General features: G+C 43.6%; 1 protein-coding gene across 1 annotated transcript in view; it reads left to right on the top strand.

The window, feature by feature from the left end:
- The window catches only part of cnih2 (cornichon family AMPA receptor auxiliary protein 2), a 56428-nt gene that overhangs the window by 8283 nt on the left and 21234 nt on the right, over positions 1–26911 (top strand). The window contains exon 2 of the mRNA XM_062964898.1: positions 15104–15172. Coding sequence (XP_062820968.1) covers positions 15104–15172 — 69 coding nt within the window. The remainder of the gene's footprint in view (positions 1–15103; positions 15173–26911) is intronic.

Below are 26911 nucleotides of genomic sequence, written 5' to 3'. Positions count from 1 at the left end.
GCCATCACTCTTTTATATATATAGATTTGGTTGGGAAATAAGGGAAATCATTCTCAGTCATTCTCAACGATCTCACGCCCATCTGTATTTTATAATGTGTTTTATGAATTTCCAGTGTAAGTTAATAATTTTAACTGTTTTATAATGCATTGTACAATTTTTATATGTGTGTTTTATTGTAAGCCGCCCTGAGTCCCCTGTTGGGTGAGAAGGGCGGGATATAAATATTGTAATAAATAAATAAAATCCAATGATAATAATAATAATACAGTAGATTCTCACTTATCCAACATTCACTCATCCTGCGTTCTGGATTATCTAACGCAGTCGGCCTTTTAGTAGTCAATGTTTTTGTAGTCAATCTTTTCAATACATTAGTGCTGAATTCGTAAGTGCAGTAATTACTACAAAACATTGCTGTGTATTGAACTGCTTTTTCTGTCAAATGTGTTGTATAACACGATGTTTTGGTGCTTAATTTGTAAAATCATAATGTAATTGGATGTTTAATTGGCTTTTCCTTAATCCCTCCTTATTATCCAACATATTTGCTTATCCAACGTTGTGCCGGCCTGTTTATGTTGGATAAGTGAGACGCTACTGTAATAACAACAATAATAACAACTTTATTTTTATCTCCCGTCCCATCCAAGCTAAATGGGCCGGCAGAAGCTTGGATAAGCGAATATCTTGGATCATAAGGAGGGATTAAGGAAAAGCCTATTAAACATCAAATTAGGTTATGATTTTACAAATTAAGCACCAAAACATCATGTTATACAACTAATTTTACAGAAAAAGTAGTTCAATACACAGTAATGCAATGTAGTAATTACTGTATTTACTAATTTAGCACCAAAATATCACAATGTTTTGAAAACATTGACTACAAAAATGTGTTGGATAATTCAGAACGTTGGATAAGTGAGACTCTATACCTTTATTTTACGTTGTGTTCCCAGGAAGTTTCATTAGTCTAACTTTATGTAAATATTTACTTTTTCCTTTTGTAAATATTCGTTCATAGCTTTCCAGTCTGTTCTATTTTTGAAGTTTCTGTCCTGCGCTAATTTTTGAGTCAATAAATCCATGTTCATTACGTCCAGCACTTTATTGATCCATTTCTCTATACTGGGTACTTCTTCTAGTTTCCATACTCCTGCTACCCTGTTTCCCCTAAAATAAGGCATCCTCAGAAAATAAGACCTAGTAGAGGTTTTGCTGAATTGCTAAATATAAGGCCTCCCCCGAAAGTAAGACCTAGCAAAGTTTTTGTTTGGAAGCATGCCCAACAAACAGAACACCAGAGCTTGCAGGATTGGTAAATGTACGTACCAGAGTGTTGTACATGGAAATAATGGTAACAAGTAATTCTGGATAGGATTCACAGTTTGTCTGGTTATGCTGGTTTGTGATGACAACTACTGTACAGTATATAATAAATCTTCATTTTTTTGTTCAACGATAAATGTGAATTCTTCTTCATGGAAAAATAAGACATCCACTGAAAATAAGACCTAGAACATTTTTGGGAGCAAAAATTAATATAAGACACTGTCTTATTTTCGGGGAAACACGGTAGCACTATTCTATTTATCAGTGTTCTTATCCATTTGTGGGTCAGTAATTCCCAGTAGAAAACATTCTGGTTTGAATTCAGATTTCTTTTGTACTATATTTGTCATTTTTATGTATATCTCATACCAGAATTTTTTTGATCTTTTTGCACTCCCTCCACATGTGTAGGAAAGTGCCTGTGTGCGTCCCACATTTCCAACAACGTCCATTATTGAACGGATCTCCTTTTGGATCCGAGTTCTAGGCTGGTTCCATCAAGAAAGGCAAGACTATCAATGAGAGGATGGTTTGAACGCTTTGTATATTCAGACATCATGCCATAAAGCTCAACATGGGACATTCAGTTGCTAGGACACTATATGGAGACATGCATTTGGCTGGGACAATCAAAGGGAAACGGCAATATAGAAATCTCCTTTCTGCAAATGGTGCATGGCTGAATTCCCCCGTTCTTTTGTTCTCTGTGTCAAACCTTGCGACCTTTCTCTCCTCAAGGAGTTGCGTCGACTCCTTCTTTTCTTTTCTGTTCTGCACCTAAATTTAACCTCCAGTGGTTTTTGCGTGACAGGAGGAGGATCGGCAGCGATTACAGGGATGAGATCACCCCTAATCTGTTTGTCTTATGCTTGTATTCTAAGACAATACTTTAATAATACTTTTTATGAACGTTTTCCATGGTGTACATGGTGTCCCTGTCTGTATCCTTACGACAACTGCGAGAGGTTGGGATGAGATAGGAAATGGAGAGAACGTTATTCTAGGTTGCTGTGAGTTTTCTAGGCTGCATGGGCATATTCCAGAAGCATTCTCTCCTGACAGTCTGCCCACATCTATGGCAGGCATCTGTTGGAAACTAGGCAAGTGGGGTTTGTATGTGTCCACGGTGGGAGAGAGAAAGGCCTCTTTTCTGCTTGAGACACGTGTGAATGTTGCCATGTTCCAGAAGCATTCTCTCCTGACGTTCCTCCACATCTATGGCAGGCATCCTCAGAGGTTGTGAGGTCTGTTGGAAACTAGGCAAGTGGGTTTGTATGTGTCCAGGGTGGGAGGGATTAAGGCCTCTTGTCTGCTTGAGGCAAATGTGAATGTTGCCATGTTCCGGAAACATTCTCTCCTGACGTTCCTCCCACATCTATGGCAGGCATCCTCAGAGGTTGTGAGGTCTGTTGTAAACTAGGCAAGTGGAGTTTGTATATGTCCAGGGTAGGAGAGAGAAAGGCCTCTTGTCTGCTTGAGGCACGTGTGAATGTTGCCATGTTCCGGAAGCATTCTCTCCTGACGTTCCTCCCACATCTATGGCAGGCATCTGTTGGAAACTAGGCAAGTGGGGTTTGTATATGTCCAGGGTGGGAGAGAGAAAGGCCTCTTGTCTGCTTGAGGCATGTGTGAATGTTGCCATGTTCCGGAAGCATTCTCTCCTGACATTCTGCCCACATCTATGGCAGGCATCTGTTGGAAACTAGGAAAGTGGGGTTTGTATATGTCCAGGGTGGGAGAGAGAAAGGCCTCTTGTCTGCTTGAGGCACGTGTGAATGTTGCCATGTTCCGGAAGCATTCTCTCCTGACGTTCCTCCCACATCTATGGCAGGCATCTGTTGGAAACTAGGCAAGTGGGGTTTGTATATGTCCAGGGTGGGAGAGAGAAAGGCCTCTTGTCTGCTTGAGGCACGTGTGAATGTTGCCATGTTCCGGAAGCATTCTCTCCTGACATTCTGCCCACATCTATGGCAGGCATCTGTTGGAAACTAGGCAAGTGGGGTTTGTATATGTCCAGGGTGGGAGAGAGAAAGGCCTCTTGTCTGCTTGAGGCACGTGTGAATGTTGCCATGTTCCGGAAGCATTCTCTCCTGACGTTCCTCCCACATCTATGGCAGGCATCTGTTGGAAACTAGGCAAGTGGGGTTTGTATATGTCCAGGGTGGGAGAGAGAAAGGCCTCTTGTCTGCTTGAGGCACGTGTGAATGTTGCCATGTTCCGGAAGCATTCTCTCCTGACATTCTGCCCACATCTATGGCAGGCATCTGTTGGAAACTAGGCAAGTGGGGTTTGTATATGTCCAGGGTGGGAGAGAGAAAGGCCTCTTGTCTGCTTGAGGCACGTGTGAATGTTGCCATGTTCCGGAAGCATTCTCTCCTGACGTTCCTCCCACATCTATGGCAGGCATCTGTTGGAAACTAGGCAAGTGGGGTTTGTATATGTCCAGGGTGGGAGAGAGAAAGGCCTCTTGTCTGCTTGAGGCACGTGTGAATGTTGCCATGTTCCGGAAGCATTCTCTCCTGACATTCTGCCCACATCTATGGCAGGCATCTGTTGGAAACTAGGCAAGTGGGGTTTGTATATGTCCAGGGTGGGAGAGAGAAAGGCCTCTTGTCTGCTTGAGGCAAGTGTGAATGTTGCCATGTTCCGGAAGCATTCTCTCCTGACGTTCCTCCCACATCTATGGCAGGCATCTGTTGGAAACTAGGCAAGTGGGGTTTGTATATGTCCAGGGTGGGAGAGAGAAAGGCCTCTTGTCTGCTTGAGGCAAGTGTGAATGTTGCCATGTTCCGGAAGCATTCTCTCCTACATTGCTCCCATATCTATGGCAGGCATCCTCAGAGGTTGTGAGGTCTGTTGGAAACTAGGCAAGTGGAGTTTGTATATGTCCAGGGTGGGAGAGAGAGAGGCCTCTTGTCTGCTTGAGGCAAGTGTGAATGTTGCCATGTTCCAGAAGCATTCTCTCCTGACATTCCTTCCACATCTATGGCAGGCATCCTCAGAGGTTGTGAGGTCTGTTGAAAACTAGGCAAGTGGGTTTGTATGTGTCCAGGGTGGGAGAAAGAAAGGCCTCTTGTCTGCTTGAGGCAAGTGTGAATGTTGCCATGTTCCGGAAACATTCTCTCCTGACATTCCTCCCACATCTATGGCAGGCATCCTCAGAGGTTGTGAGGTCTGTTGGAAACTAGGCAAGTGCGGTTCATATATCTGTGGAATGAAGTCCAGGGTGGGAGAAAGAACTCTTGTCTGAGGCAAGTGTGAATGTTGCCATGTTCCGGAAGCATTCTCTCCTGACATTCCTCCCACATCTATGGCAGGCATCCTCAGAGGTTGTGAGGTCTGTTGGAAACTAGGCAAGTGGGTTTGTATATGTCCAGGGTGGGAGAGAGAAAGGCCTCTTGTCTGCTTGAGGCAAGTGTGAATGTTGCCATGTTCCGGAAGCATTCTCTCCTGACGTTCCTCCCACATCTATGGCAGGCATCCTCTGAGGTTGTGAAGTCTGATAGAAACTAGGCAAGTGCAGTTCATATATCTGTGGAATGAAGTCCAGGGTGGGAGAAAGAACTCTTGTCTGAGGCAAGTGTGAATGTTGCCGTTGATCGCCTTGATTAGCGTTGAATAGCCTTGCAGCTTCAAAGCCTGGCTGCTTCCTGCCATCCTTTGTTGGAAGGTGCTAGCTGGCCTTGATTGTTTCCTGTTTTGTGGGCCATCCAGAAAAGACCTGATGGGCCAACTCCCTTCCGCCTGCAGGAAAGGCACAACCAAAGCACCCCAACAGATGGCCGTTCAGCCTTTGTAATAATAATAATAATAATAATAATAATAATAATAATAATAGGAATAAAGAATCACAGTTGGAAGAGACCTCATGGGCCATCCAGCCCAACCCAATTCTGACACGAAGTGGGAAAATCAGGGTGGTTGTGTGTTTTCCGGGCTGTATGGCAATGTTCCAGAAGCATTCTCTCCTGACGTTTCGCACACATCTATGCATCAATGCTTTAATACAAGTCGTGACGACATTATCAAAGACTGCAAGACAGAGACAGGGATGCATTTGTTGGCATGCGGAAAGTCCCAGCCTGATTGATCCCAGGGCTGTTGATTACTTTTACATAGAGTTCTCCTTTTATTGGCTAATTATATAATTATACAGTAAATATATATATAATATATATTTATATATCCTCCTGTCTTTTCAAAACAACCGGGGATCCTTTCATGTGGCGGCGACACTCCCCCCCGGAAAGCCCATAATGACCCACATTTTTGCAGAAATTCCAGGGAGACTAGGAAGTGTTTGGAGATTCCTGCGAAACGCTCTCTAGTTTGCACAACTCTTAAGAAGATGCTTAGCTTAGGAAAGGAAAATAAGATAATTTCTTCCCAAGAGGCTTGGTTTAATCAAGGGCTGGCTCCCGAGCTTCTTCTCCAAGGCAATGCCGGAGCTCACTTCTGGGATGCGTAAAATAATAATACAATAATAGTAGTTGTAAAAATAATAATAATAATAATATTTTATTAACATTAGGGAATAGGTTGCTGTGAGATGCCTAATAATAATAATAATAATAATAATAATAATAATAATATATTAACATTAGTTAATATGTTGCTGTGAGATGCGTAATAATAATAATAATAATAATAATAATAATAATAATAATAATATTTTATTAACATTAGGGAATAGGTTGCCGTGAGATGCCTAATAATAATAATAATAATAATAATAATAATAATAATAATTTATTAATATTAGGGAATAGGTTGCTGTGAGATGCCTAATAATAATAATAATTTATTGACACAAGGGAATAGGTTGCTGTGAGATGCATAATAATAATAATAATAATAATAATAATAATAATAACAATAATAATAATAATTTGGAAACAATAGACATTGACAAAATTACGATCTGCCAACTGCAAAAGGCCACCCTACTGAGATCTGCACGCATCATCCGAAAATACATCACACAGTCCTAGACACTTGGGAAGTGTTCGACTTGTGATACAAAATCCAGCATACCTATCTTGTTTGCTGTGTCATAATAAAATAATAATAATAATAATAATAATAATAATAATAATAATTTATTGACACTAGGAAATAGGTTGCTGTGAGATGCCTAATAATAATAATAATAATAATAATAATAATAATAATAATAATATTAACACTAGGGAATAGGTTGCTGAGATGCTAATAATAATGATATTTTATTAACACTAGGGAATAGGTTGCTGTGAGATGCCTAATAATAATAATAATAATAATAATAATAATAATAAACACTGGGGAATAGGTTGCTGTGAGATGTTTAATAATAATAATAATAATAATAATAATTTATTAACACTGGGGAATAGGTTGCTGTGATATGCATAATAATAATAATAATCACTATGGAATAGGTTGCTGTGAGATGCCTAATAATAATAATAATAATAATAATAATAACACTAGGGAATAGGTTGCTGTGAGATCCCTAATAATAATGATAATATTTTATTAATACTAGGGAATAGGTTGCTGTGAGATGCCTAATAATAATAATAATAATAATAATAAACACTGGGGAATAGGTTGCTGTGAAATGTCTAATAATAATAATAATCTATTAACACTGGGGAATAGGTTGCTGTGATATGCATAATAATAATAATCACTATGGAACAGGTTGTTGTGAGATACCTAATAATAATAATAATAATAATAATAATAATAATAATAATGTGTTGTCAAAGGCTTTCATGGCTGGAATCACTGGGTTGCTGTGAGTTTTCTGGGCTGTCTGGCTATGTTTCAGAAGCAGCATTCTCTCCTGACGTTTTGCCCACATCTGTGGCAGGCATCCTCAGAGGTTGTGAGGTCTGTTGGAAACTAGGCAAGTGGAGTTATTTATATATATATATATATACACACACACACACACACATATATACATATATATATAAAATAATGTCTAGGATGGGAGAAACTCTTGTCTGTTGTTGATCTAGGGTGGGAGAAAGAAAGAACTCTTTGTCTGTTGTTGAATGGTGCAATTGGCCAGCTTGATTAGCATAGAATAGTCTTACAGCATCAAAGCTTGGCTGCTTCTTCCCCGGGGGGATGCTTTGTTGGGAGGTGATTAGCTGGCCCTGATTGTGAAATTGACACAAGGACCTCAATCCTCAATCTCTGCGTCTCATGCATAGGTCGGTCAATAAGGAAGGATCTGTGGGAACTGTCCGCGGTGCTGAATTGAGCGATCATTTGAGCAGATGAAGCTTGAGAGAAATATTTGGGCAGGTAAGAGAGGAAAGCTGCCCCATGGCATGCAATGTCTCCTTCCATGGAGAACAACACAACTGACACACACACACACATACGTGTGAGTGTCGCTAGGCAACCCCAACGGGCGCCTGTACACGCAAAGGGGCTTTCGCAGGTGACAAGTGCAGTGGTTGTCTCCAGGAAGGGCAAATCATATGTATCTGCATTTGTCTTAACTTATTCCCTTTGTGCCAGGCAGGAGGATACAATCAAAGCCCTCCCAACAGATGGCCAAACATCATCTGAATCATAGATTCCTAGAGATGGAAGGGATTCCAAGGGCCATCTAGTCCAACCCCATTCTCCCAGGCAGGGACACAATCAAAGCCCTCCCGATAGATGACCATCCAGCCCCTGAATCATAGACTCCTGAAGTTGGAAGGGATCCCAAGGGCCATCCAGTCTAACCCAATTTTGCCAGGCAGGAAGACACAATCAAAGCCCTCCCGATAGATGACCGTCCAGCCCCTGAATCATAGACTCCTGAAGTTGGAAGGGATCCCAAGGGCCATCTAGTCTAACCCCATTCTGCCAGGCAGGAAGACACAATGAAAGCCCTCCCGATAGATGGCCATCTAGCCTCTGAATAATAAACTACAGGGAAGGAGATTCCACCTGAACATCAGGAAGAACTTCCTAACCGTGAGAGCTGTTCAGCAGTGGAACTCTCTGCCTCGGACTGTGGTGGAGGCTCCTTCTTTGGAGGCTTTTAAGCAGAGGCTGGATGGCCATCTGTCGGGGGTGCTTTGAATGCGATTTCCTGCTTCTTGGCAGAATGGGGTTGGACTGGATGGCCCATGAGGTCTCTTCCAACTCTACTATTCTATGATTCTATGATTCCTAGAGTTGGGAGAGACCCCAAGAGCCATCCAGTCAAACTCTTGCCATACAGAGCACAATCAAAGCACTCGCAATAGATGGCCATCCATCCATAGTCCCTGGTACCTACCTCTTTCCTAATTTGTACCGTACAAAACTATTTGCACTTTTCTGGCCCACTACCCCTTTTAGGAGCCAACCCAGGATTTTATCAAAGTGTGCTTATTGTTTATTGGTATATGTGATTTTATTTGTTTATGATTTGTTTCATTGTTGAGTTTTATATTGCTTGTTGCCTGGGCTTGGCCCCATGTAAGCCGCCCCGAGTCCCCTCGGGGAGATGGGACGGGGTATAAAAATAAAATTATTATTTTATTATGACACAGCAAACAAGATAGATATGCTGGATTTCATATCACAAAATCACAAGTCGAACACTTCCCAAGTGTCTAGGACTGTGTGATGTATTTTCGGATGATGTGTGCAGATCCCAGTAGGGTGGCCTTTTGCAGTTGGCAGATTGTAATTTTGTCAATGTCTATTGTTTCCAAATGCCGGCTGAGATCTTTTGGCCCAGTGTGCCCATCACCACCGGGACCACCTGCACTGGTTTCTGCCAGAGTCTTTGAAGTTCAGTCTTGAGGTCCTGAGAGCAGCTGAGTTTTTCCTGTTGTTTTTCGTCAATGCGACTGTCACCTGGGATGGCAACATCAATGATCCAAACCTTTTTCTTTCCCACAACCGTGATGTCTGGTGTGTTGTGTTCCAGAACTTTGTCAGTCTGGATTTGGAAGTCCCACAGTATCTTTGTGTGCTCATTTTCCAATACAGTAGAGTCTCACTTATCCAACATAAACGGGCCAGCAGAATGTTGGATAAGCGAATATGTTGGATAATAAGGAGGTATTAAGGAAAAGCCTATTAAACATCAAATTAGGTTATGATTTTACAAATGAAGCACCAAAACATCATGTTAGACAACAAATTTGGCAGAAAAAGTAGTTCAATACACAGTAATGCTATGTAGTAATTACTGTACTTATGAATTTAGCACCAAAATATCACGATATATTGAAAACATTGATTACAAAAATGCGTTGGATAATCCAGAACGTTGGATAAGTGAGACTCTACTGTACTTTATAATATTTTATTGACACTAGGGAATAGGTTTCTGTGAGATGCCTAATAATAATAATAATATTAACACTAGGGAATAGGTTGCTGTGAGATGCCTAATAATAATAATAATAATCATCATCATCATCATCATCATCACTGGGGAATAGGTTAATAAATAATAATAATAATAATAATAATAATAATAATAATAATAATAATAATAATAATAATAATAATAAAATCCAACCCCACTCCTTGAGACTGTTTCAGTGAAGTAATGGAAGCCTCAAGTTGGAAGAGACCCTAAAGGCTATTCCGTCCAAGCCCCTTCTGCCATGAAGGAAGACACAATCTAATCCTTCCCGACAGATAGGCATGCATCCTCTGCTTAAAAATGTCCGGAGATGGAGACTTCATTGGACTCCCAGGTCTTACGTTTTCCTCTGATTTACTTACCGATGTCTCCCTCTTTTGTGTACAGTAGAGTCTCACTTATCCAAGCCTCACTTATCCAAGGTTATGGATTATCCAATGCATTTTTGTAGTCAATGTTTTCAATATAAAGTCGTAAATACAGTAGTTACAACATAACATTCCTGTGTATTGAACTACTTCTTCTGTCCAATTTGTTGTATAACATGATGGTTTGGTGCTTAATTTGTAAAATCATAACCTAATTTGATGTTGAATAGGCTTTTCCTTAATCCCTCCTTATTATCCAAGATATTTGCCGGCCCGTTCAGCTTGGATAAGTGAGACTCCACTGTATATGATGCCATGATGATTCCGTAAGTTGATCCCGTAAGTTTCAGTTCAGTCATCCCTATTCCATAGGGTCCCTCCGTCCTTGCAAGGCCTCCTTCCTAGGAATGGGCTGCCAAACAGATGTGGTGTATATCTAGTGTTTATATTTTATTTTTTTCCCAGGAAAGCATGCCTAACGTCCCCTATTGTCTTGTGTTTGCTGCTTTTGGCAACTCGTCCTCTTCCGGCACACGTCCAGACCTTGCTAGTCCTGTCTGGTTCGGCGCTGTCACTCCCTGGCTACGATTCGTGAATGATGGCAAGCCGAGGAGCGCACGAGCCACACTTCACAACAAATTTGAGCAACGGGAAGGGAAAGAGACACAAGGGTGGAGAGCGGGGAAATATGCTTCCTGTTGAGTGGCATCAACTCCAGTTACAGTGGCAAAACGGTAGAGTTATTACATTAGGAAGGCTGAGAACCACTGTCTTAAGCAGAGCCTGGGTGGCCATCTGTCGGGAGGGTTTGGATGATGTCCTCCTGCCTGGCAGAAGGGGGTTGGACTGGATGGCCCTTGGGCTCTCTTCCAAGTCTAGAATGACGTTAAAAAGTTATAGCTAGTCCTCTGTATCCATGGATTCTCCAGCCATGGACTCAGCGGCCCTTTGAAGGCAATCAGATACCGTATATACTCGAGTATAAGCTGACCCGAATATAAGCCGAGGCACCTAATTTTACCACAAAAAAACTGGGAAAACATTGACTCCAGTAGAAGCCGAGGGTGGTAAATTTCAGAAATAAAAATAGATACCAATAAAATTACATTAATTGAGGCATCAGTAGGTTAAATGTTTTTGAATATTTACATAAAGCTCAAATTTAAGCTAAGACTGTCCAACTCTGATTAAATCATTATTCTCATCTTCTTCAATGTAAATGTGCTTATGTATCCTTTTAATAATAATAGAGTAAAATAATACATGTAATAATTAAATAATAATAATAATAATAATAATAATAAATAATAATACAGTAGAGTCTTACTTACCCAACACTATGATTCTATAGAACCATAGAATTGGTGTCACTTCCAATTCTATGATTCTATAATAGTAGTAGTAGTAATGATAATACTGTAATAATAATCATCATCATCATCATCATCATAAGAAGAATACAGTAGAGTCTCACTTATCCAAGCCTCGCTTATCCAAGCCTCTGGATTATCCAAGGCATTTTTGTAGTCAATGTTTTCAATATATCGTGATATTTTGGTGCTAAATTCGTAAATATAGTAATTGCAACATAATATTACTGCGTATTGAACTACTTTTTCTGTCAAATTTGTTGTATAACATGATGTTTTGGTGCTTAATTTGTAAAATCATAACCTAATTTGATGTTTAATAGGCTTTTCCTTAATCCCTCCTTATTATCCAAGATATTCACTTATCCAAGCTTCTGCTGGCCCGTTTAACTTGGATAAGTGAGACTCTACTGTAGTAGCAATAATGAGTGCCTGCTGTTAGCCCCAGCTCCTGCCAACCTAGCAGTTCGAAAACATGCAAATGTGAGTAAATCAATAGGTACCGCTCCTGCGGGAAGGTAACGGTGGTCCATGCAGTCATGCCGGCCACATGACCTTGGAGGTGTCTACGGACAATGCCGGCTCTTCAGCTTAGAAATGGAGATGAGCACCAACCCCCAGAGTCAGACACGACTGGACTTAACGTCAGGGGAAAACCTTACCTTTACCTTTTTAGCAACAATAATAGAAAAAAATAATAAATGTACCAATAATAATACCAATAATAATAGAGAAAAATAATAAATGTAGCATATATTCTCGAGTATAAGCTGACCCAAATATAAGCCAACCAGGACCCTCACCCGAGTCTAAGCCGAGGGAGGCTTTTTCAGTCTTAAAAAAAGGGCTGAAAAACTAGACTTATACTCGAGTATATACAGTATTTGTTGACCTGAATCCATTTAGGGTAGCTAGCTATTCTTTTGATATCGCTCTACTTGTTCTGGGTGGCAGAGAGGAGAATGAAAGTCTTTCCTGTTGCGTGGCTAGTAGCGGGGCCTGTCTCTCTCCTTGCCCTGCGCTGGAGGATTTGTCATCCCAAAGATCCTGGGTGACTCACCTCTGGTTGGGCCACCTTGTTCCCAAGGAGCGCATTGAGTAGGAAGCCGCATGCCGCAGGGGAGGAAAATGAGGCACCGGGAGGTTGCGGGTCGGGGTTCGAGAGGAGAAGGTACATCGCCGCCGGGTAATTAATGCCACCCCCTTCCAGCAGCCTGGGAAGCCTTCTTAACATCTGGGAAAGCTCCTTAAAGTTCCATAATACAGAAAGATTATTTATCGTGTCAGAAGCTAATTGAGGGTACAGTTATAATGTACTAGCTTGGGGACCCGGCGGTGCCCGGGTTATTAGAAGAAGGCACTGTTTGTTTTGGGATGTTAGGAAATATCACTGAGGTTTGGTCCAGATCCATCGTTGTCTGAATAAGGGTGAACTACAACTTCCAGAATCCTAGGACACTCACAATTGGCCGTGTTGGGTCTGTGCGCCAAATGTGGTCCACATCTGATGTCATTAGGGTTTAGTACTTTTTGGATGAAGGTGAACTATAACTCCCAAAATCAAAGTCCATTCCCCTAAATCCCTGCAGTATGTTTAGTTGGTCATGGGGCTTCTCTGTGGCATGTTTGGACCAGATCTGAAGTCGGCCGGGTCCAGTGCTATCTGGATAAGGGTAAACTACAACTTCCAGATTCCCGGGACAATCACAATTGGCCATGTTGGGTCTGTGCGCCAAATGTGGTCCACATCTGATGTGATCAGGGTTCGGTACTTTCTGGATGAAGGTGAACTATAGCTCCCAAAATCAAGGTCAATTTCCCTAAATCCCTGCAATATGTTTAGTTGGTCATGGGGCTTCTCTGTGGCATGTTTGGACCAGATCCAAAGTCGGCTGGGTTCAGTGCTGTCTGGATAAGGGTGAACTACAACTCCCAGAGCAAAGGTCAATCACCCCGAAACCCTGCCTGTATGCACAGTTGGGCATGATGGGTCTGTGTGCAGAGTTTGGTCCAGATCCATCACTGGTGGGCATCACAATGATCTGTGGGAGTCAAAGCGGTTGAAAGTACTGCAAATCCCATCATCCGTGGTCCATCATTCCCCAAATGGCACCAGTAATGCTATGTAGTAATTACTGTATTTACGAATTTAGCACCAAAATATCACGATATATTGAAAACATTAACTACAAAAATGGCTTGGATAATCCAGAGGCGTGGATAAGCAAAGCTTGGATAAGTGAGACTCTGCTGTAGCTGCTGGATGGCCATCTGTTGGGAGGGCTTTTATTATGTGTTCCTACATGATACAGTAGAGTCTCACTTATCCAAGACTCGCTTATCCAATGCATTTTCATAGTCAATGTTTTCAATATACAGTAGAGTCTCACTTATCCAACATAAACGAGTCGGCAGAATGTTGGATAAGCGAATATGTTGGATAATAAGGAGGCATTGAGGAAAAGCCTATTAAATATCAAATTAGGTTATGATTTTACAAATGAAACACCAAAACATCATGTTATACAACAAATTTGGCAGAAAAAGTAGTTCAATACACAGTAATGCTATGTAGTAATTACTGTATTTATGAATTTAGTACCAAAATATCACGATATATTGAAAACATTGACTACAAAAATGTGTTGGATAATCCAGAACATTGGATAAGCGAGTGTTGGATAAGTGAGACTCTACTGTATTGTGATATTTTGGTGCTAAATTCGTAAATACAGTAATTACAACATAACATTACTGCGTATTGAACTACTTTTTCTGCCAAATTTGTTGTATAACATGATGTTTTGGTGCTTAATTTGTAAAATCATAACCTAATTTGATGTTTAATAGGCTTTTCCTTAATCCCTCCTTATTATCCAAGATACTCACTTATCCAAGGGTCTGCCGGCCTGTTTAGCTTGGAGAAGTGAGACTCTACTGTCCATATAATGAGGTTGGACTGGATGGCTCATGGGGGTCTCTTCCAAATCTAGTGAAATATAGACTGGAGGTTCCTTCTCTTGAGCTTTTCCAGCAGGAGTTGGGTGGCCATCTGTCGGGAGTGCTTTGAGTGGTGTCCTCTTGTGTTACAGAATAGGGTTGGATGGGTGATCCTTGGCGATCCCTTCCACATTTAGTGGAATATAGACTGCCTTAGAGTTTGGTGGAGTCTCCTTCTCTGGAGGTTTTTAAGTAGTGACCGAATGGACATCTGTCGGGAGTGTTTTGAGTGGTGTCCTCTTGTGTCACAGGATAGGGTTGGATGGGTGATCCTTGGCGATCCCTTCCACATCTAGTGGAATATAGACTGCCTTAGAGTTTGGTGGAGTCTCCTTCTCTGGAGGTTTTTAAGTAGTGACCGAATGGACATCTGTCGGGAGTGTTTTGAGTGGTGTCCTCTTGTGTCACAGGATAGGGTTGGATGGGTGATCCTTGGCGATCCCTTCCACATCTAGTGGAATATAGACTGCCTTAGAGTTTGGTGGAGTCTCCTTCTCTGGAGGTTTTTAAGTAGTGACCGAATGGACATCTGTCGGGAGAGTTTTGAGTGGTGTCTTCCTGCATGTCGCGATGTTCTCTGGAGATATGGCGTAGAGATTTCCATCCAGAGCTGGCTGCTTTGTGTCCTTCTGGCTGACCTCTCCTTCCTGTTGTCTTTCCCTCCGATGCAGATAATCGCCTTTGACGAATTGCACATGGACTTCAAGAACCCCATTGACCAGGGCAACCCAGCCAGGGCCGTAAGTCTATACATGTCGTGTCCGAGGTGTGTCTGTCTCCTCCGTCAGTGCTCATTTGTTTGTCTGCCCCGCCCCCTCCCCGTCCTTCCCTCTGATCCGCAGCAGGTTTATATTAGGAACCAGCACCAAATGCCTGTCATAATGAGTGTGTTTTTAGTTTGGGGGAAAAGGCAGGGAAAAGGGGCCTCTTCTGTCTGCATCACTCGATGGTGCAGCACCGAAATCCCAGATCCCGCACCCCTCCCATTCCTGAATCCGATAGATTGCCACAATGGGCACAATCGCTGCCGAAATTATCTCTGGTGCAGGCGGGCGCGAGAGAGCTGCAGAGTCTCCCTTTGCCTCCCAGGGAGAAAAACAATATAGGCCATTTTGGGGCCATTTTCCCATCAGGATTGCACCATTCACAGCTACACTTATCCAACACTCGCTTATCCAAGGTTCTGGATTATCCAAGGCATTTTTGTAGTCAATGTTTTCAATATATCGTGATATTTTGGTGCTAAATTCGTAAATACAGTGATTACTACATAGGCCAGGCTGTGGCGCAGGCTGGATAGCAAGCCAGCTGCAACAAATCACTCATGAGTTGGAGGCCAGCCCGTGCCTGCGTCTTGTCTCTGCCTCTGTTCTATGTTATGGCATTGAATGTTTGCCTTTATGTGTGCAATGTGATCCACCCTGAGTCCCCTTCGGGGTGAGAACGAAGGGCAGAATATAAATGCTGTAAATAAATAAATAAATAAATAAATAAATAGCATTATTATTATTATTATTATTAATAATAATAATAATAATAATAATAATAATAATAATAATATTAACTTTATTTTTATACCCCACCCCATCTCCCCGGAGGAACTCGGAGCGGCTTACATGGGGCCATGCCCGACAACAATACAACAGCAGCAATAAAACATTAACTACAAAAATGGCTTGGATAATCCAGAGGCAGCAATAAAACAATAAAACAAATATCGAGAAAAAAACAAATGTCGCATCAATAAAACATCGACATTACTGCGTATCGAACAACCTTTTCTGTCAAATTTGTTGTATAACATGATGTTTTGGTGCTTAATTTGTAAAATCATAACCTAATTTGATGTTTAATAGGCTTTTCCTTAATCCCTCCTTATTATCCAAAATATTCGCTTATCCAATATTCTGCCCGTCTGTTTATGTTGGATAAGTGAGACTCTACTGTACCAGAAAGGGCCAGGATTCTATCATCATCATCATCGAATCTTAGAGTTGGAAGAGACCCCCAAGGGTCATCTAGTCCAACCCATTCTGCTATTAAGAAAAGACACCATCAAAGCCCTTCTGACAGATGGCCATCCAGCCCTTAATCATACCGTAGATCCTAGATCCCCCAGAGCCATCCAGTCCAACTCATTCTGTCATTTAGGAAGGACACAATCAAAGCCCTCCCCACAGATGGCCATCCAGCCTCTTGTCATAGATCCTAGATCCCCCAGTGCCATCCAACCCATTCTGTCATTTAGGAAAGACACAAAGCCCTCCCCACAGATGGCCATCCAGCCTCTGAGTCACAGAATGCTGGGGTTGTAAGAGACCCCAAGGACTACCTAGTCCAACCCATTCTGCTATTTAGGAATGGCACAATCAAAGCCCTCCCCACAGATGGCCATCCAGCCTCTGAGTCACAGAATGCTGGGGTTGTAAGAGACCCCAAGGACTACCTAGTCCAACCCATTCTGCTATTTAGGAATGGCACAATCAAAGCCCTCCCCACAGATGGCCATCCAGCCTCTGAGTCACAGAATGCTGGGGTTGTAAGAGACCCCAAGGACTACCTAGTCCAACCCATTCTGCTATTTAGGAATGGCACTATCAAAGCCCTCCCCACAGATGGCCATCCAGCCTCTGAGTCACAGAATGCTGGGGTTGTAAGAGACCCCAAGGACTACCTAGTCCAACCCATTCTGCTATTTAGGAATGGCACAATCAAAGCCCTCCCCACAGATGGCCATCCAGCCTCTGAGTCACAGAATGCTGGGGTTGTAAGAGACCCCAAGGACTACCTAGTCCAACCCATTCTGCTATTTAGGAATGGCACTATCAAAGCCCTCCCCACAGATGGCCATCCAGCCTCTGAGTCACAGAATGCTGGGGTTGTAAGAGACCCCAAGGACTACCTAGTCCAACCCATTCTGCTATTTAGGAATGGCACTATCAAAGCCCTCCCCACAGATGGCCATCCAGCCTCTGAGTCACAGAATGCTGGGGTTGTAAGAGACCCCAAGGACTACCTAGTCCAACCCATTCTGCTATTTAGGAATGGCACAATCAAAGCCCTCCCCACAGATGGCCATCCAGCCTCTGAGTCGCGGAATGCTGGGGTTGTAAGAGACCCCAAGGACCACCTAGTCCAACCCATTCTGCTATTTAGGAATGGCACAATCAAAGCCCTCCCCACAGATGGCCATCCAGCCTCTGAGTTGCGGAATGCTGGGGTTGTAAGAGACCCCAAGGACTACCTAGTCCAACCCATTCTGCTATTTAGGAATGGCACTATCAAAGCCCTCCCCACAGATGCCCATCCAGCCTCTGAGTCGCAGAATGCTGGGGTTGTAAGTGACCCCAAGGACCACCTAGTCCAACCCATTCTGCTATTTGGAATGGCACAATCAAAGCCCTCCTGATAGATGGCCATCCGTCCTCTCATCATAGATCCCCGAGTGCCATCCAGTCCAACCCATTCTGCTATTCGGGAAAGACACAATCAAAGCCCTCTTGACAGATGACCATCCAGCCTTTGCTTCAAAACCTCCAGAGAAGGAGCCTTCAAGACATCATCATTATTATCTAGTATTATTATTATTATTATTATTACAGTAGAGTCTCACTTATCCAAGCTAAACGGGCCTGCAGAACCTTGGATAAGCAAATATCTTGGATAATGAGGGATTAAGGAAAAGCCTATTAAACATCAAATTAGGTTATGATTTTACAAATTAAGCACCAAAACATCATGTTATGCAACAAATTTGACAGAAAAAGTAGTTCAATACGCAGTCATGTTATTATTGTATTTACAAATTTAGCATCAAAATATCACAATATATTGAAAACATTTACTACCAAAATGCCTTGGATAATCCAGAGTCTTGGATAAGTGAGACTCATAGAATCATAGAATAGTAGAGTTGGAAGAGACCACATGGGCCATCTAGTCCAACCCCCTGCTAAGAAGCAGGAAATCGCACTCTAGTGTATTATTATTATTACAGTATTATCATTATTTCTACTACTACTATAATTATAGAATCATAGAATTAGAAGTGACACCCAGAGCCATCCAGTCCAATACTCTTCTGCCATACAGGAGGACACAATCCAAGCCCTCCCAACAGATGGCCACCCACTCTTTGAATCATAGACTCCTAGGATTGGAAGAGATCCATACAGGAGGACACAATCAAAGCACTCCCAATAGTGACCTGGCTGTGCTAATTTCCCCTGCATATGAAATGGTTTGACCCGTTTTGGATGCCATACATTACAAAGGACCCTTAGTCAACGGGAGCCACAAGGTATGGCAACCGAGTCCTGCAAAGAGCCCAAAGGAAAGGCAGACATGAAAGCTGTCTTTGGTTTGAAGAGTTGTCACCCACGATGGAGCGGAATGAGATCCATGACTTGAAAGATCTAATTAGAAGGAAATCCTGTTTGGCAGCAAGGCAGAGAGCCTGAGCAGCTGGAATTAAGTGGAGATGAGCAAGGTTCAGATGAGAAGCCTAAGGAAGGGGAGGTGTCAGGGAAAGGCCTTTCACCGAATTCTGCAGAGTTACAGTCTAGTAGTGACTCGGAGGCTGTTTCTTCAGGTGGAAGCCAGAAGATAACCTTGAACCGAAGACAGTTTTACAGCAAAGATAGGGAAGTCTCTCAGAAACTCAGGTGCTCAAGATAATAATGAGTCAGCCCCCTTGAAAGGAAAAAAGAATGCTTTCCTCACGGTCTGGGGATTTGGGGAAGGTTTTTATTGATTGATGCAGCTTTCGTTTTCCAGTCAAGACAACTTTGCTTTACCTCCAAGGTTCCTGTTTCCAAGTGTTCTGGGTTTCCAATGATATTTTCTATTTCCAGTTGGGATTTAATGGGAATTCTGCCTTGGAGTGCGACACCTGTAAAATCAAGACCGTGATCAGTTCCGAGTTGTAAATTGGCACGTAACCTATACAGTACTCGAGTATAAGCCGACCCGAATATAAGCTGAAGCACCTAATTTTACCACGAAATAACTGGGAAAACACTGACTCAAGTATAAGCCGAGGGTGGAAAATTTCAGAAATAAAAATAGATACCGATAAAATTACATTAATTGAGGCATCAGTAGGTTAAACGTTTTTGAACATTTACATAGATAAGACTGTCCAACTCTGATCAAATCATTATTCTCATCTTCTTCAATGTAAATGTGCTTATGTATCCTTTTAATAATAATAGAGTAAAATAATAAATGTAATAATAATAATAATAATAATAAATACAGAAAAATAATACAAGTAATAATAGAGTAAAATAAGAAATGCAATAATAATAATAAGATCAGAGTGAAATAATAAATGTATCCTTTTAATAATAATAGAGCAAAATAATAATAATAATAATAATAATAATAATAATAATAATAATAATAAATACAGGAAAATAATACATGTAATAATAGTAAAGGTAAAGGTTTCCCCTGACGTTAAGTTCAGTCGTGTCTGACTCTGGGGGTCGGTGCTCATCTCCATTTCTAAGCCGAAGAGCCGACGTTGTCCGTAGACACCTCCAAGGTCATGTGGCCATTGGCATGACTGCATGGAGCACTTTTACCTTCCCACCGGAGTAGTTCCTATTGATCTACTCACATTGGCATGTTTTCGAACTGCTAGGTTGGCAGGAGCTGGGGCTAACAGCGGGTGCTCATTCCGCTCCCGGGATTTGAACCTGGGACCTTTCAGTCTGCAAGTTTAGCAGCTCAGTTCTTTAACACACTTCGCCACCGGGGCTCCTAATGTTATGTAGGAATTACTATATTTGCGAATTTAGCACCGAACATTGAACTGGGATATAGGGCAGTGTGGACTTGGATAACCCAGTTCAAAGCAGATATTGTGAGTTATTCTGCTTTGATGTTCTGGATTATATGGCTGTGTGGAACAGCACTGTGGGTCCTTCCACGCAGCCATGTAACTCAGAATATCAAGGCAGATAATCCACAATTAAAAGGCCACCGAAAGAGAATATGGCCCCTGGTATTAAAAAAAACCTCTAAAATCAGGACAGTAAATAAAGAACACCTAGGGGTGGTTCAACCATTAGGCGAGCTAGGCAGTTGCCTGAGGCAACATCCTCTTGGGGCTGCTGTTGAGACCTGTTCTGGCCTTCGCCCTCGAGGCCTGGCCATGTTCCAGAAGCATTCTCTCCTGACGTTTCACCCACATCTATGGCAGGCATACTCAGAGGTTCTGAAGTCTGTTGGAAGCTAGGTAAGTGGGGTTTATATATCTGTGGAAAGTCCAGGGTGGGAGAAAGAGCTCTTGTCTGAGGCTAGTGTGAATGTTGCAGTTGGCCAGCTTGATTAACATTGATTGGCCTTGCAAATTCAAAGCCTGGCTGCTTCCTCCCTGGGGTCATCCTTGGTTGGGAGGTGTTAGCTGGCCCTGATGGTTTCCTGTCTGGATTTCCCCTGTTTTCAGAGTAGTGTTCTTTATTTAGGCTTTTTAATTTGATGTTTTAATTCTGTGTTGTGTTTTTTCGCCTATTGTATATTTTATTATTGGTTTTTGTTGTTGTCCTTTGATGTTTCATATTTTATCATTGCTTGTATTTTGATTTTGCTGTAAGCTGCCCCGAGTCCCCTTTGGGGGAGATGGAGGCGGGATATAAATAAAATTATTATTATTATTATTATTATTATTAATGCCTTCTTATTATCCAACATTTTCACTTATCCAATACAGTAGAGTCTCACTTATCCAAGCTAAACGGGCCGGCAGAACGTTGGATAAGCGAATATGTTGGATAATAAGGAGAGATTAAGAAAAAGCCTATTAAACATCAAAATAGGTTATGATTTTACAAATTAAGCACCAAAACATCATGTTATACAACAAATTTGACAGAAAAAGTAGTACAATACGCAGTAATGCTATGTAGTAATTACTGTATTTACCAATTTAGCACCAAAATATCACGATGTTTTGAAAACATTGACTACAAAAATGTGTTGGATAATCCAGAACGTTGGATAAGTGAGTGTTGGATAACTGAGACTCTACTGTATTTTGATTTTGCTGTAAGCCGCCCTGAGTCCCCTTCGGGGGAGATGGAGGCGGGATATAAATAAACTTATTATTATTATTATTATTATTATTATTATTATTATTATTATTAATCCCTCCTTATTATCCAACATTTTCACTTATCCAGTACTTTTATTTTTTAGTGATTGGTTTGGGGGGGCGGGTGCCAAAATTCAGTTCGCCTACACTTGAAAATTACCTTGGAACACCACTCAGAAAACAGAGGAATTCCAGACAGGAAACAATCAGGAAACAATCCCAACAATGGATTCCCCCAGACAGAAAGCAGACAGGCTTTGAAGTTGCAAAGCCATTCAATGCTAATCAAGGTGGCCACTTACAACATTCACACTTGACATTCCACATATATATAAATCTGAGTTTCCAAGAGACCTTGCTGGAAGTGTTGGTGCGTGAGCCCCAAATGCCTGTGACAACCATCTAAATTGCCTTATGGTTGAACCGCCCCTGGCGCAAGGCCAGAGAGAAGGAGAGTTTGGGAAAATCCAAACAATGTGTTGGGCGACTCTATGGACTTTGCAGCAATGTACGGTTTGGGTTTGTAGGATGGAGCGACTGTTCGGAAGGGACCGAAGAGGTTAAGGAGGGAAGGGCGGGTCAGTGAGTGGGAAGGAAGGAAGGAAAGGCAAGGGGGAAAGGGCTGCTGTTCGGAAGCCAGCGGGATGGTTTGCCAGGCAATTTTCGGGACAAAAGGTGGCTTTCGTCAGCCTCCGAAATGGGCACAAAGCCGTGGCAAGAGCTTGGGAACATTTAGCCGCGGGAACCTTGTTGAGATCCCCCCCCCCCCCCCCAGAAGTGTGGCTCAGAGGCCTCCCTCCCTCCCGCAGCAGAGAGAGAGAAAAGGGAAGCCCATATCCCCGCTCGCTCGTCCTCGTGCCCTTTCCGACATTCTCCTCCATTGTGGTTTAGCAAGGATGTGGACACAGAGGCTGGGTGGCCATCTGTCGGGAGGGGTTTGGTGGTGTCTCTTCCTGCCTGGCTGAAGGAGGATGGAGTAGCTGGCCTTTGGGGGTCTCTTCTGGCTCTAGGATTCCATGGTGAGAGGGCCCAAAAAAGACTACAGTGTTCCCTCACTACTTCGCGGTTCACTTTTTGGGAGAGAAAAGGAGCCCAAGTGGCAACGGGAGGAGGAGGGGATTTATCAGCGCACAATTGGTTGATAAAGACTTAAAATAGTGTATAACTACTAAAATAATGTATAAATATTGAAATAAATATAGCGTCCCTACTTCGTGGATTTTCACTTATTGCGGGTGGTCCTGGAACGTAACCCCAGCAACAAGTGAGGAAACACTGTATATAGCAGACTTGGGTGAAGTAGCCCTCTGTGATGTCACCGGGCTGGCTGTTGCTAGGTGAAGTGGCCCTGTGTGGTGTCACCGGGCTGGCTGTTGCTTGGTGGAGTGGCCTCCTGTGATGTCGCCAAGTTGACACTTGTTAAGTGAAGTGGCCTTCTGTGATGCCACCAGGTTGGCTGTTGCTAGGTGAAGTGGCCCTCTGTGATGTTGCCGTGTTGGCTGTTGCTAGGTGAAGTGGCCCTCTGTGATGTTGCCGGGGTGGCTGTTGCCAGGTGAAGTGGCCCTCTGTAATGTTGCCGGGTTGGCTGTTGCTAGATGGGGTGGCCCTCTGTGGTGTCACCGAGCTGACTTGCTTGGTGAAGTGGTCCTTTGTGATGTCACCAGGTTGGCTGTTAGGTGAAGTGGCCCTCTGTGATGTTACCAATTTGGCTGTTGCTAGATGGAGTGGCCCTCTGTGATGTCACCGGGGTGGCTGTTGTTATGTGAAGTGGTCCTTTGTGATGTTACTAGGTTGGCTGTTGCTAGATGGAGTGGCCCTCTGTGATGTTGCCAGGCAGGCTGTTGCTAGGTGAAGTGGCCTCTGTGATGTTGCAGGGGTGGCTGTTGCTAGGTGAAGTGGCCTTCTGTGATTTTGTCGGGCTGGCTGTTGTTATGTGAAGTGGTCCTTTGTGATGTTACCAGGTTAGCTGTTGCTAGATGGAGTGGTCCTTTGGGATGTTGCCAGGCTGGCTGTTGCTAGGTGAGGTGGCTCTCTGTGATTTTGCCGGGCTGGCTTCTGTTATGTGAAGTCGTCCTTTGTGATGTTGCCAGGTTGGCTTTTGCTAGGTGAGGTGGCCCTCTGTGATTTTGCCTGGCTGGCTTCTGTTATGTGAAGTGGTCCTTTGTGATGTTGCCGAGGTGGCTGTTGTTATGTGTAGTGGTCCTTTGTGATGTTACCAGGTTGGCTGTTGCTAGGTGAAGTGGTCCTTTGTGATGTTACCAGGTTGGCTGTTGCTAGGTGAAGTGGTCCTTTGTGATGTTACCAGGTTGGCTGTTGCTAGGTGAAGTGGTTCTTTGTGATGTTACCAGGTTGGCTGTTGCTAGGTGAAGTGGTCCTTTGTGATGTTACCAGGTTGGCTGTTGCTAGGTGAAGTGGTCCTTTGTGATGTTACCAGGTTGGCTGTTGCTAGGTGAAGTAGTTCTCTGTGATGTTGCCAGGCTGGCTGTTGCTAGGTGAGGTGGCCCTCTGTGATTTTGCCGGGCTGGCTTCTGTTATGTGTAGTGGTCCTTTGTGATGTTACCAGGTTGGCTGTTGCTAGGTGAAGTGGTCATTTGTGATGTTACCAGGTTGGCTGTTGCTAGGTGAAGTAGTTCTCTGTGATGTTGCCAGGCTGGCTGTTGCTAGGTGAGGTGGCCCTCAGGAGAGAGAAGGAAACCCTTCAGAGCCACGTCCAGGTCGATTGAGGAAACAGAGTGGAAAATCAGACCAAGGAAGGGAGGCATGAGACCCGTCCCACGGGGAAAAGGAGAGAGAAAGTAGGTTGAATTCCGGGATGTCCCCGAAACAGCGGAGAGGTCGGTAGGGGCTGGCATGGCGCCAAAAGGAAAGGAAGGTGACGTGGCTTCAAGGTGGCCCCCTCCCCCCCTCCCCTCCCCTCCCTCCAGCAAGTATAAATAGCCCGGCCTGACCTTGATTTCTCTCCCTTTTGCATCAGAGGCACCCGGCACACGCGGCACAGTCTGCTGGCGTGTCCCCTTGATCTCCGGAAGAAAGAATAACCTGTGCGCCTTTGAGGGGACCCCTCCCACACACACACACACACACACGCACATCCCATTTCCTTCCCATACAGAGTGTCACATGAGTCACAAAAGGAAAGGACATATATACATATAAATATATGCACACACACACACACATATATATATTCACAGACACATACATGCCATATATATACACATATACATACACATATGTATACATATGCATTCCACAAAGGCCATTGCTAGATGAAGTGACCCTCTGTGATGTCACTGGGTTGGCTGTTGCTGGGTGAAGTGGCCCTCTATTGTGTCACCAGGTTGGCAGTTGCTGGGTGAAGTGGCTCTCTGCGATGTCACTGAGTTGGTCGTTACTAGGTGAAGTGGCCCTCTGTGATGTTACCAGGTTGGCTGTTGCTAGTTGAAGTGGCCCTCTGTGATGTCACTGGGTGGGCTGTTGCTGGATGAAGTGGCCCTCTATTGTGTCACCAGGCTGGCAGTTGCTGGGTGAAGTGGCTCTCTACGATGTCACCGAGTTGGCCGTTACTAGGTGAAGTGGCCCTCTGTGATGTTACCAGATTGGCTGTTGCTAGGTGACATGGCTCTGTGCATTGTCACTGGGCTGGCAGTTGCTGGGTGAAGTGGCCCTCTGTTGTGTCACCAGGCTGGCAGTTGCTGGGTGAAGTGGCTCTTTGCCATGTCACCGAGTTGGCCATTACTAGGTGAAGTGGCCCTCTGTGATGTTACCAGGTTGGTTGTTGCTAGTTGAAGTGGCCCTCTGTGATGTCACTGGGTTGGCTGTTGCTGAGTGAAGTGGCCCTCTGTTGTGTCACCAGGCTGGCAGTTGCTGGGTGAAGTGGCTCTCTGCGATGTCACCGAGTTGGCCGTTACTAGGTGAAGTGGCCCTCTGTGATGTTACCAGATTGGCTGTTGCTAGGTGACATGGCTCTGTGCGTTCTCACTGGGCTGGCAGTTGCTGGGTGAAGTGGCCCTCTGTTGTGTCACCAGGCTGGCAGTTGCTGGGTGATGTGACCCTCTGTGATGTCACTGGGTTGGCTGTTGCTGGGTGAAGTGGCCCTCTGCGATGTTACCAGGTTGGCTGTTGCTAGTTGAAGTGGCCCTCTGTGATGTCACTGGGTTGGCTGTTGCTGGGTGAAGTGGCCCTCTGCTGCGTCACCAGGCTGGCAGTTGCTGGGTGAAGTGGCTCTCTGCGATGTCACTGAGTTGGCCGTTACTAGGTGAAGTGGCCCTCTGTGATGTTACCAGGTTGGCTGTTGCTATAGGTGACATGGCTCTGTGCGTTGTCACTGGGTTGGCAGTTGCTGGGTGAAGTGGCCCTCTGCAATGTCACCGAGTTGGCCGTTAATGGGTGAAGTAGAGCGATGTGAGGATGAGAATGTCTTCTGCCGTGGCCACAGATATCTCTTTCCTCGGATATTCTGTGAGAGGCAGCACGGTTGAACGGCTCCACTCCAGGGGATCAGAGTGTGATGCGGCGGCACAAAAAGCCAATGCGATTCTCGGCTGCCGCAATAGGAGGAGAGTGTCGAGATCTCGGCAAAGGGAAAGGTTTCTGGGTCAACGGGAGCGGGTTCGGGATCTGAGCGGCGTCCCTTGGCTTACGAAACAATTACCGCCAATTAGTTAAAAATACAATTTGGGGATTAAGGGCCGCGGACCAGATAAGGGCAGCCGGCTGGATAAAGACGGTTCCTGAACGGCTCATTATCCCCGTTCACTCGCCAGAAAGTGTATTCCCCGGGCATCGGGTGGATTACATGGCGTCTCGCGTTGGAAATACCACGTCTTCCTTGCGCCGCGTCCCATTGGGATGAGGGACAAAAAGGGGTCAGAACACTGGCCGCCCTTGTCAATTCCCTGCGAAAACATGGCCGCTTGCGCATCATTTTTAGCTTTGCAGACCCAAAAAAGCAGGAATGGACTGAGCAGAAGGAAGAAGCTGTTGGCTGCGATTAGCCGAATTGGAGGGTTGTTTTCTCTGCTCTGTCCAGACGAGAAATAAATTCCCAAACATTGAGCGCAACACACCTCGGTTCAATGTCATTCCCATTTAAGTTGCCTGTTTCAAAGCTTTGAATACGAGCTTTGGAAAGATTTTTTCTCCTCAATAGTGCCTAATAAACATCCCGTGCAACCAGCAATCCCCATTGTAAACAAATCTCCATTATTATTGTTAATAATAATAATAACAACAATAACAATAATATAACAACAACAACAACAACAATAATAATAATAATAATAATAATAATAATAATATAACAGTAGACATTGACAAAATTACGATATGTTTACCAGCTCTATCTGCCTAGAAGATCAGGGGGCAGAGGACTCTTACA

The sequence above is a fragment of the Anolis carolinensis genome, unplaced genomic scaffold, assembly GCF_035594765.1.
Source record: "Anolis carolinensis isolate JA03-04 unplaced genomic scaffold, rAnoCar3.1.pri scaffold_14, whole genome shotgun sequence".
Taxonomy (NCBI): domain Eukaryota; kingdom Metazoa; phylum Chordata; class Lepidosauria; order Squamata; family Dactyloidae; genus Anolis; species Anolis carolinensis.
Note: the sequence above shows the minus strand (reverse complement) of the source record. Positions and strands in the feature narration are given on the sequence as shown.